Consider the following 13,081-nt stretch of genomic DNA (forward strand, 5'->3'; position numbering starts at 1 on the left):
ACAACTATGTGAAAATTTTATTTATCAGTTTTCATTGTCTTAACCAAATGTATCAATATTCATTATATCTATTCATTTTAGATGTTGATATTAAACAATCTGTTGGCTTCAAAAATGTATCACTGGGAAATGTTATAAGTACAAGTGGTAAAGAACCTCCTAATTACCTGATTAAATCTGATCAAGTATGTATTCATTTTAATTGGTTTTTTTTAATTAAATGCAACCGGGCCTAATAATGGTGATCCCATATTTTATAATATTTTGGATTTAATGAGGAAAATGAGTCTTTAGTTTAGTACTAAACTGAACTCAGTGGCACAACAGCCNATGATGGTAAGGTAAACATCTTTCAAAAAAGAAGGATTCAAAAAATCTTATGAGGAAAAAAAGTTTTTTTTTAAAAATTGCGGGAAAATTTATCGAATTTCGTTCTGGTTTTTTGGTTTTCCGGTTTTCTGATTTCCGGATAAAGGGTTCTGTACTGTACTAGGTATATTATACAAGGCAGTAGGAGCGGTAGTAGGTAAATGTATATTGTATATGAACCAGAAAATAAATAATAAGATTTTACATCATTAATTTTGAAAGCCTGTGAAAATTCAGGAAATTTCTTGTTTTTGTTGACCCTCTGGTAGAGGTCTGTTTTTGAAAATTATTTCACAACTATGTGAAAAATTTATTTATCAGTTTTCATTGTCTTAACCAAAGGTATCAATATTCATTATATCTATTCATTTTAGATGTTGATATTAAACAATCTGTTGGCTTCAAAAATGTATCACTGGGAAATGTTATAAGTACAAGTGGTAAAGAACCTCCTAATTACCTGATTAAATCTGATCAAGTATGTATTCATTTTAATTGGTTTTTTTTAATTAAATGCAACCGGGCCTAATAATGGTGATCCCATATTTTATAATATTTTGGATTTAATGAGGAAAATGAGTCTTTAGTTTAGTACTAAACTGAACTCAGTGGCGCAACAGCCCATGGAGGGCCAAGGCCTACTGTGCCCATCTCAGTTTTCTTGACCTTGGGCTCTGGGGGTGCAGGAGCAGACGTTCTAGTTAAGTGGTCATCCGAACGCGAAACCCCCAGTGTTTAGTTCCCAAGCATGCTTGGTACTCATTTATCGATCCACTGAAGGGATAAAAAGTTGAGTCACCCTTGCCTGGCCCGAAGATCGAACCCAGGACCTGTGGCACGGGAGCACAAAGCGCTAACAATCTGTCACCGGGCGTCTTAGTTTAGTACAATGATGTAAATATGGTATTAGAAAGACACTGTACAATGTACTATTATAGTATAGTTGTATAAATTTAATATTAGAAGTATACAATGTACAATTATAGTACAATGGTATTAATGTACACTTTCACCTAGTCATTTTTTTAAACTTTTTTTTTAAATATTTAATGTAAATAATTTTGAAAACTTTAAGTGATGAAAGAGAATTTAAAAAAGGTTCAGTGGGCAACATAAAAAAATATTGACCACCCTGAATAACTTTTGATCTAATGATCGGGACTCCACGTTATTGAGATCTTCACGTTTCAAGGGAATAACCTCAAATATCCTACTTAATTAGGACAGAGGATATTTTCAATTACGAAATAAGACACAAAAATCTATTTTTTCTCAATAAACCTGGGTTTTTTTCCCCGACGGATTCAGATTTCTCCCCACCAAAAAATAGGGGTTAGCTGCAATCTGGGAATAATGGTCCCAATAGGTAAAGCCCCCTTAGGAGAGCTGTCCAAATATGGACTCCTTAATGTTAATTTTACTTTTTGCTTATTCAGCTGTATTTAAGCGAGTATAAAATTTTTGCACACCATAAAAATTCATTTATTTGAAGATGATTCTATGCAAAATATAACTGTTTGTAAATATTTATCATTTTTTACTTAATAATAGTGAAAAAATTTTTGAATTGTAATGTATAAAATTTTTTACACCATTTTAAAAAAATGTAGTTTTAAATAGAGTGAAATCGGTAGAATAATTCCCTAGAAATCAAATTTTGAAAAAGTCAGATATTTAAAATTCGATTTCTCGGTCGATTTCGCTCAACTTTTGTATTATACCATTCAAAATTTTATTCTTTAGAATGATGTCAAAAAATTATATTTGTTACCATTCAGAATTTTTCTTCTATTGTTAAATAAAACAATAAAAAAATAATAAATATTTTCTAAGAGTTATATTTTGCACAAAATTATCTTTGGATAAAGGAATTTTATAATTGTGAGTAAAAAAATTTCAATTCACTTAAAAAGTTCTCAAGATATGGTACCATATGCAAAAAGTAAAATTTGGATTAAGGGGACAAAACTTTGGAGTGCTTTCCTGACCAAACTATTGGGACCATATTTCAAAATTTGTGGCTACCCCCTATTTTTTCAGGATCAGAGATCAGAATCTATCAATAAAAAATAAAAAAATTTAGAAAAATGTTTATTCAGAGAAAATACTTTTTGGTGTCTGATTTCGTAATTTAAAATATCCTCTGCTCTAATTAATCTGCATATTTGAGGTCAAACTTTTTGAACCATTAGGATTGAGTCCTAGAACATGAAGATCTAATCATAAGACCAAAAATCATTCGGGGTGGTCTGCTTTTTTCCCGCACTGTACATTACATTCTATACGCGAATACATACATTCATTACGCGAATACATACATTCATTACGCGAATAAAGTACGTAAAATAGTGATTACTCCAATTCAAAATTAGGGTATCGAAATATGGTATAAAAAATCGTGTTGAAATGGCCGAAAAATCGATAAATAACTCCCAAAAAAACGAGGTGGATTTCCGGTGGAATCGCCGTAAATTGACCATGTCAGAAAATTTTTACTCAAATTTGATATTCACATGTCGCATTAACAGTGTATTAAAATTATCGGAATTCGGTTGACCATGTAAAAATGTCGTAAATATGAGAAATATTAGCTTAAGTAACTACCGGGAAAATGATCAGAAAAGGACATGGACGTGGATTAACGACGGAGTCGCCGTGCGTCTTGCTCATCAAAAAGTGATTACTCAAATTTGAACTTCGGACCTCACAATATTATCGTATTAAGAATACCAAAGTTTAAAAAATCATGTAGAGATCGCCGAAAAAACGATAAATAACTATCGAAAAAATGATTGGAAAACAATGAGTATTAACGGTGGGATCGTTGTTAATCTAGATCGTCAAAAAGTGATAACTAATTCGAAATTCGCGTGTCGTAATCGTGTTAAAAATATCAAAATCTGAAAAAATCACCTGAAAAAAAGATGGAAAAAAAAACGATTGCAAATCTCGACCATTAAAAGTTGAGACAATTTTTGCTGTCACGTTTTTCTGTAATTAGTATTTAGTTTTTTTACTAGCAGTTTGTTAGTAAAAAAATTTGCCATTCTAGGAAATCAGCCACTGTCCTTGAGTACTTGTTGGAAAAAAAGAGGCTGATATAAGGTTTTATTTCAATACTTTATTTCAGGATTTATTTGTGGAGCACTATCCCTCTGCTTTAGAGCTTCAAGTTGGCTTGCATGAACTTTTGGGTCATGGAAGTGGCAAACTGTTTCAGAGAGAAAGTAATGGAGACTTTAATTTTGACATTAATAGTGTTCTTCATCTGGATACTAATGAAAAGGTAATATGAATTTCTAAATATTTTTTTATTAATTGTTGTGTTTATCCTACTTTGTGCCTGATGGCACATAAGGCCCTTATATTCTTGCTCCAGCTCATTCGGTCTTTTGCACAAAATCTCTCCCCAGACCAGCTCATCCATTCCGCCTGTCCTCTTTCTTCTTTCACCTTTCTTCTCCATGTTAGCATCTACCTCTTTTTTGTTTGCCATCTGCTGTCCACGTTAAGGCTATTGATGGCATTCTTGCAGAAGGCATTCTCAATACATGACCTATCTATTTCCATCTTTTTCTTGTCATACTGATGGTAATTGGTTCTTGCCGGGTTTTACTACAGAGTTCTGAATTTGATATGGTCTGAGCCAAGAATATTCTTGGAATATTTTTCAAACATCAGTTTTGCCAACTATTTAGTTTTGTACTCTAAAGTTTTGTTAGTTTCCATGCTACTAACCCATAAAACAGTACACTTCTTACCATTGAATTAAAATATTAATTTTAGTCTTTAACATTCATACATTCATTTATTCACCCACAGATCATAATTTTCACCTGAACCAGAGAACGATCAATCTCCAATTCAGTGCCCCCAGAAGTTTTGATTTGTTATGGATGTCTTAGTGACCCAACAGATTTAACGTGCATCAGTCACCATTTACTTACCAATGTCTTTGGCCGACGGGGATCGAACAAGGGCTTAACCTCCTCCTAACCAGGCTTTCCTGTCATACATCCAAATTATAAAATTAATGAATAACCAATTGGTTGGATTTCTCATAAATTATAACATTGCCATTTATGCATTTATTTTTCATTCTACCAAACATGTCCATTCAAATTGATTTTCATGGTCATGATAGGTTTTTTTATTTTCTTCTCCTAATTAAGTTGATGATTTAGATAATCTTTTAAATGAAATTTTCTTTTTTATGAGGACTAATTTAATGGATGAGATTTAATTTCAGGTCAAAAGCTGGTACAACTTTGGAGAATCATACGATTCAGTGTTCGGTTCTCTTAGCAATCCATATGAAGAGTGTAAAGCTGAATGTGTAGGCTTATATCTATGCACTGTTCCTGAAATATTGGAGTAAGTACTCATTATGATATTTTACTTCCATTTTTAAAACTGTACACGTTATATTAACTATTTTGTTAATTTATTTTATTATAAAACTTAAGAAAAAATGTGCACCGTTTTACAGTTTACATTCAAATATGTTAGGTTTTTAAAAAAAAATTTTAATAGCAATATGGAGAACAAGAGCTTTTTTTATTATGCAATGAGTTAATTTCACATGTAGCTAAATAAATGATTTAAGAATTGTCATGCATCTGCTTGACTGTATTTTTGGTTTGCCCCATGCTTTATCTAAAAGCATAGAAATAAAGCATAACTAGGACAACTCACTAAATGCAAGAAGTATGAGCAAGGAGTTCCATTGGCTGGAGACCGGCTTGATGCTGCGCAAAGCAAAACTTCAGACACTTTATTTGACTTAATCATTACATTAATTATGAATGAAAAAAAGTGAATAAAGAGCATGTACCACATCAAAACTAACTCATAAATTTAGGCTGATGATGAATACGCAGTGAAAATACAAATCTGCGGTAAAACAAGCAAATAGAAACAAGCAGTAAGCACTGAAATACGAGTGACAATTCTATTTAAACTCTCACATAATTTGCATAATGTTGATGCCAACACAGTTTAACGTAAAATAAGCTAATTAACGTAAAATAAGCTAATAAGCGTAAAATAAGCACAGTTTAGCGTAAAATAATATGATTCAAAAGTATGAATTCTGGCTAGTAACGTCAGTTAAATTGGCATGGTCGATTGTCAAGATGTTACATATAAAAATAGGTTTAATTGAAAATTAGTAAAACCAATAAAAAAGCTTATATAACTAGGAAATGAAAAGAAAAATTAAGTTTGAATTATACGATGTGAATTCTACAATCTAAAACATTAGGCAAAATATGCCAGTGTTGACATCTTTTGATTTTTCTGTGCTAATCAACTATTAGTGTGTAATCAAAACAGAAAACAATTTTAGATCTTTTTTGCTAAAAAGGTAGTTATTACATTGAAATCATTTGTGAAAATTTACCAAATTTAAAAAGCTTTAGAAAGAAATAATTTCTTGATTGTAGCAAACTTCAAATTGGATCATTCTTCATTTAAAATTATTCCTAAAAGTGATTTAGGTTTTTGTTTTTCTAATTAAGTCAAGTGATATAGTTATTTATTTTTTAGAAATTATACATTTCAAAAAATTTTTATGAAAATATTTTTATTGAAAGGATATTTAATTTAAAAAAAAATGCTGTTAATAAATATGTATATCATATATGTATATCATATATGTATATTGTAAATATTGTAAATATTGTAAATATGTATATTGTAAATAAATATGTATATCAGGGCTTGAAAAACCACCCGTCCTCGGCGGTCAAAAATTCCCCGCGGACAACAAATTTCTCGAATCCAGTGTCCACGCGGACGGCCATTTTCCCGTTAATGTTCGTGATACATTTTAAATTTTTGTTATCTTACAAGAGTCTAGCGCCTCACTTCTAAAATGACCCTCTAATCTCGAAATACAGCAACATGCTGCACATGGTGGAATTGATGTTTTCTCTGTCTGGGAGTACTGCAGCTGTTGAAAGGGGCTTTTCAGCAATGAACTTACAAAAAAACACATTACTTACTGGTCTTAAACAAGAAGCGTTAAACGCATTTATGAACATCTACCTAAATGGAAAACCTCTTTCAGATTTCTGTGCAGAAACCTCTGTAAATCATTGGCTTGATTGTGGAACTGGCAAACGTCATATTTGATTCATTTAAAAAACGCAGTACCATCGGATAAATTGACATGATAATTGACAGATAACTTAACCTTTGTTATTTAAATTATTTCATCAAAGAAATAAATTATTTCATAATAGAAATACTAGGTTTTACTATTAGTAACCTAGTATTTCTTTTATTACTGTATAATGTAATCCTACTATTTGTAATCCTAGTAACTACTAATTCATTGTGCAATTTATATAAATGTTTGTAATAAATAAGAGAAAATTATATTTTTATTTATTTAGAAGCGGCGAGTTAGTGTCAAAGGAGGACAGGTACATTGTTGGACAAGTTGTCCTCGGGGACGGCTAAAATTTCTGAGTTTTTTCGAGCCCTGATGTATATATATATTTCTTTTTTTTTTTGCAGAATATTTGTTCCTGATCAGAGTTTAAGAGAAGATATCATGTATGTCAATTGGGTTATGGTTGTAATTGCTGGATTAGGTTCATTAATTATGTATGAACCTAAAACCGAAACTTGGCTTCAGGTAAATTTCTTGAATCCTCAACCTTTGTAAACTTTAAAAATTTTTATAATTTTTTTCATTTTTTAGGTATATTTTTTACTGAATATATTATTAGTATAAATTACAGTAGAACTATTTTTTTTTTTTTTTTTTTTGTTNCAGGGAACTGTCCTTGCATCAGAAAGGTCCTGGGCTTGAATCCCGGGCAAGGCATGGATGTTTCTTTCTCTCTCTGTGTGTTCTATGTCCTTTCTCCTTTGTGTGTGAATGTGACCCGCCCTATAAATGGATTGTGGTCGTGTGAATGGCGTGGCAGAAGTCAAATTCCTGGCCATAGATGGCGCCACTGAAAAAAACAGGAACAATCGCACCTCCACTGCCTAAACAGGCATACGACAACAAAAAAAAACTATTTTTTTAGAGTGATAAAATATGAAACTGTAATGAATTGAGTGAGCAAATGCTCAAGAATTTTTTTTTCTTTTTAAGCAAATTAGGTGCAGTATAGTCTCGATATTTGAAGACTTTTTATGTCAAAAAAATATTTTTCACCTTTGCATTATATATCCACTTAATGTTAATTTCAATTCCTATGTCGAAGGGTTTCTTTTCAAAACCTTGCTATGTCAAATTTTTTTGAAAAAATCACAATGTAAGTTCATTATGAACCAATTCTTTTCTATTTAATGCATAATTGTTTTTGTCTTACTTTTAAAAATAAAATTATCACTACTGTATTTAGTCTTATAGTCAACTATCATTACATATATATTTAAAAGTAGTTATTCTTATGTTTCTTGACTCTACTTCTTAGAGTAGTATTTTAAAAGATATTTTTTTTTACTTTTTAGAACATATTTAGTTCTTGAAAACTCATTATCTCGAAATTTTTTCAGCATTCCTTCAACTCTGAAATATAGAGAATATACTGTATTAATGATTAAAAAATAATCTGTGAGTAATGATTGTAGTTTTTAAATACAGTAGGGAACCGATTATCCGGAACGATCGGGACCATCGCTATTCCGGATAACTGATTTTTCCGGTTCTCTGAATCGTTACAAAAAGCCGTTTTTTTTATTGTTAAATCCTACTGGAAAAAAAAATTGGAAATAATCTTAAAAAGAAGAAAAAACGATGAAGTAATACACTAATTATTATTTTCAAAATGATGGTATGGTAAACATCTTTAAAAAAAGAACGAAAAATCCTAAAATCTTTTTTTTATTAAAAATGGCGGGAAAATTCACCGAATTTCGTTCCGGTTTTTTGGTTTCCGGATAACGGGTTCTGTACTGTATTCAATAATTCAGACTGAGCTTTAGAAAACAAATATTATCTCTATCTAATACGTTTTTTTTTTTTGATAATTACCAAGGGTTCATTTAATGTTAATAGTTAGTTATAGACTCTATTACAGCTTAATTTGAAGTTTTTTTCTCCATGAATTATTGATGTCTTATTAACAAGATGCATAGTGTACCAGTGATGTGGTCTGCTGACTCTAGTATGTCAAACATACCAAATATATCCTAAACGAAACAACAACAAAAAGTTATGGAATAAATTATTTTTAAACAAATTATTGGGAAGATAATTCCCCAGCATCCTAATTGCTGTGCAGATATAGGTGATTTGAAGATTTATAGATGAATATATTATATGATTTGTAGGTGGATATATAGATGAATAGTGATGACTTCTAAATGAATACAGCCTCTGATCTATATCAGAAAAATTGTAACTATACTTAAAATATGCATGCAAAAACTTCTTTTTCTTCATTATTAAAGCTGAAGGATAGTTAGTTAATTAGGAATTAATTTTACAAAAGCCATTTGTGGCCATACTGCACCTACAACTTGGTTTATAAAAAGGGAAGATTAAAATAATTCTGAAGAAGATTATAATAGTTCTGAGTGAGGCCATGGTGGCTCAGGGGATAGAGCGTTTCCCTTCCAATGAAGTGAACTGGGTTCGAATCCCATAGATGGCTTCGCACCCAGCTCACACCAGCTTACGTAAAATATCCTCAGTGGTAGACCCCTTTCCATCAGGTTAGGCGTGGGGGGTTTTCGTGTTTTTCCTCTCCATGTAACACAAACACGGGTTAGTTCCATCAAAAAAGTCCTCCACAAAGGCAAATTTCTCTCAATACTTGATTCAGTAGTTCTCGTGTCTTCTGGATTGGCTTCAAATTAACAAGGATACGGAGTTGAACATTAGTAGTTGTAAACCCGAAAAACTGGGTTCAACGACGGTTATAAAATAAAATAATCCAGAGTGTTAAATTGTATTGTTGCGTTTTGCAGGAGTTTGACCAGATTTTATCAAAAACTTTGATTGTTCAAAAATGTCTTCTCGTTTTGAAATTCTTTCTTTGGTCTAAATAGAATTATTATAAGTGGGAATTTTAATAGATGAATATAGTAGTATAAAATTCATATTTTAAATCAGGATCCACTATTAGTAAAAAGGGATGCAGAAATATGTAAGTCCTGAGTCTCCAGAACTTATAATTTCCAAAGAATCACAAGTGTGTAGTGAGCAGCTGCAAATTTTTGAGGTTGACCAAGTTGGTTGGGGTTTTATCTCCAGCTATTTTATTTTATTTTATAACCCTCGTTGAACAGCAGACCCAATCTTGGGTTTACGGTTACTAATGTTCAACTCCGTATCCTTGTAATTTAGATCCCAAACCAGAAGACAAGGGAACTCCTGGATCAAGTATTTGTAGAAATTTGTCTATGCGGGAACTTTTTTGATGGAACCAACCCACATTTGTGTTACATGGAAAGGGAAACCCCCATCGTTAGCCTGACGGCAAGAAGTCTGATAATCCGTTTACTACCGAGAATATTTTACGTCAGTACTGCTGTTGGTGAGAGCCGGGTGCAGAATTCGTATCGACCAGCTATTGCTGGGATTCGAACCGGTTCACCTCATTGGAAGGTGAATGCCCTATCCGCTGAATCACCAAAGTTTTGCATTTATGACATCCGAAGCTGGTACCCCCTGACGACGTCAGCTTTGGCTGTCATATTTTTTCAATATTTTTTTAAAACTTTTCTTCATTGTCTCATCTGAATCACCATGGCTCTTATCTCTGGCTATTGTAAGGATGGTTGACAACAATAACAGGCTGCTTAAAACCAGAGGGAGAAAAAAAGAAAGAAAACTTCCAGTGTATTCCTTCATTATGTTACGCTTACAAGGAGATGCGAACAGGCTCAATATTCTAGGAAGTTTTATTATTGTGAAGTTTGTTCATATTTACATGAAGTTTTTACCATTCATATGAGTTTTCTGCAATTTAGAAAATTCTAACAGGTCGTGAGCCTAAAGCAAATGTAAGAAAATTAATATCACAACTTAAATAAAGTGTAAGGTTTGCCACATTTCGAGTCAACTAGTACAGTTAACTAATACATTAACCTAGTACAGTTTAATTTTATGCTTTTTTTATTAACTTGAATTTTTGACTACTTTGCAATAAGAAGCTGTAGGTTTGTAAGTGTGACAAGTTTTTGAAGAAGTTAAAAAACTGTTACTGTTGAAATATTGCTTTACCATTTTTATTAGTTATATTATTTTTTATTGAATTTTTCTAATTGATTAATTATGAATATTTCTCAAATTCCCTTATGCATTTAAAGGCCCACTCACAAGCTGCATATGTGATTCTTCAAGTTCTTTTGGAAGCCGGTGGAGATTTTGTAAAAGTCGAACAAATAACAGCATCTGATGGCAAGCCAGACCTTTTGTTTACTTTAGATCGTGGCAAAATCATGTCAGTAGGCAGACCTTGCATTGGAAATTTCTTGAAGAAACTTCAAGTATGGAATTATTTGATTTCCTAGTCTTATTTATGAACTTTAAATAAAGTTTAAGTTTCTTTTTGATAGAAAAGGGATTCTAACTCCTCCATGTTTAATGTATTAAAAATTATCTAAGTACAATTTATTTATCTGATAATTTTATAATTAATATCTTTTAAAATTTTTTGTTTTATTTTCTTTATAAATTTTTTTTATTGAACCTAGATGACAAGTTTTAAGATAAAGTTTTTAAGACTTTTTCATAGTTAAAATATATGAAATTGGGTACTTGCATAAAATCCTACTGACCATTTTCTTCAAGAATAAAAATGGTTACATTTAAATACTATGTAGCACTATTATTAAAAAAGCATTTATTAAAAGACCCTTAACAGTCCAAAAATATTTTAAGTCTATTTCTAGGTATAAATAATTATAATTATCTTAGTAATTATAATAATACATAACTGATTTAATGTAAATATGACAACAATAAGAGTGATAAAAGTAATAAAATAATTTACCATACCTGCAGCATTCCAAGTACCATGGTTAAGTCTATGGTGACATTGGTTTAATTTAATCATTATATAGCACTATTATATATAAAAAAAACTTAACTTTCTGAGTTTAGTGAGGAAAATAGATTAAAAAACGATGTAACTTTCATAATAAAAAGCATTTTGATTACTTGATGTATGCTTGTATTATAGATAAAATCGTTTTCTAGTTTGATTTACAATATTTTTGTTTTATTATGTTATTATTTTCCTTATTTTATTGGATTTTAAGATAATTATCTGATAAATTTTTAAAGCTGTACAAATCAACTGCTGATGTCTCGACTGCCAAAGCTATGTTTGAAAAATACTCAGTTGTTACTTCTGAAGGCTCAAATCCATTTTTGAAGTACAGAGAAATTGTTCTGGAAAGACGTAAACCAAGAAGATTGTGTGTGCAAGCAAACACTGTTGTTGAAGGTGAGTTGTTTTGTGCTGGATTATTTTCTTGTCCCTGTGTAATTAAAAATTGTTAGAGATGCTGCCAGGTGTCCAATTTAATGTTCTGGAATTCTAAATTAGGTCAACTTTTCATTTTGTGACGTAGCTAAATTAACTGAGCTTAAAACCAAAATATAAATATTTGCTACAGCCAGGTTTCCTCTTTGCTCGAAATGTAAACAAAAACCTGTATTGTGTGGCCTTGAGAAAAAATCCTCAAGACTAAAAGTCTGGGGCTGCTGATATAGTAACAAGTGAGAGCACATTTCTAATGGGGATGCAATGGAGGAATGAAGGTACCCACATCCTTATTCAAAGTAACTTTTCCTCGTAACCATGGTACCCACCACAACGCAAGACTGATATCTGGACAAATTCTCCTGAAAGCTGCACTATACTGAAGTGTGTGAAGAGGATTCTTTTTTCCTCAAACATACACAAAGTAGAGGTCACTACATAATGGAACCAGTTGAGTCTCTTTCTTGGCTCTCCTCAATATGAATCAAATATTTATGTTTAAGACTGAACATTTAAGAAGCTCCTCCCTATTCCAATTTGTATATTAGTTCAAGAATTATAACCAGATAAACTTGTAGCAACAAATGCCATGTGGGCTGCTCTGTTAGACTGCAAAAACGTTATTATAGAGTTATAAAAGTTAATTTGACGTGCTGAAAGGGCGATTTGCATTTATGAATTTAAAGAGAGTCTTTTCAGTATTCCCATTTGTTTGCAAGTTGTGGCAGTCTTAAGTGCTTTTGCATAATTTTTTTTGTTTGTCTTAAATAACGACTATTAATCCATCATTATTAAAAATTTATCTCCTTTGAGATCTTTATTTTATAAGATTGTGCTTAATGCTTAACTTGTCAAAAATATTTTTAAAAAATGGAATAAATGTAATAAGAATTAAGAGAATGAGAGATTAAGTGTTGCCAGATATAAATCTTAACATTTATATCAAAATTTTTAAAAATATAAAAGACTCAATAGAAAGTCGTTTCTAATTTGAACACTTATATTCATATGAGATTAGCGTTTTAGTAAAATTACTTCTAAATTATTATTATTTTTTTGTGTTTTGTAATCTGTATTGCTAAGTTAAAGTATTTTTTTCTCGAGAATAGTACTATATAAGTAACAGCTTATTTTGTTTCAGTAGATATATTAACAAAATATATACATTTTAAAATGCATATTTTATGAACAAAATTGTTTTTTATTTGAGAAATATTGATTTTTAAGAAAAAGAAACGAAATTGAATGAAAAT

At 31.0% G+C, this 13,081-nt stretch overlaps 1 protein-coding gene across 1 annotated transcript in view; it reads left to right on the plus strand.

The window, feature by feature from the left end:
* The window catches only part of LOC107453556 (dipeptidyl peptidase 3), a 40,644-nt gene that overhangs the window by 26,691 nt on the left and 872 nt on the right, over positions 1-13,081 (plus strand). Inside the window, exons 13-18 of the mRNA XM_043052011.2 lie at positions 82-185; positions 3,500-3,655; positions 4,619-4,743; positions 6,892-7,012; positions 10,648-10,827; positions 11,627-11,789. Of these exons, the coding sequence (XP_042907945.1) occupies positions 82-185; positions 3,500-3,655; positions 4,619-4,743; positions 6,892-7,012; positions 10,648-10,827; positions 11,627-11,789 (849 nt within the window). The remainder of the gene's footprint in view (positions 1-81; positions 186-3,499; positions 3,656-4,618; positions 4,744-6,891; positions 7,013-10,647; positions 10,828-11,626; positions 11,790-13,081) is intronic.

This window comes from Parasteatoda tepidariorum, chromosome 10, assembly GCF_043381705.1.
Source record: "Parasteatoda tepidariorum isolate YZ-2023 chromosome 10, CAS_Ptep_4.0, whole genome shotgun sequence".
In the NCBI taxonomy this organism is placed as follows: domain Eukaryota; kingdom Metazoa; phylum Arthropoda; class Arachnida; order Araneae; family Theridiidae; genus Parasteatoda; species Parasteatoda tepidariorum.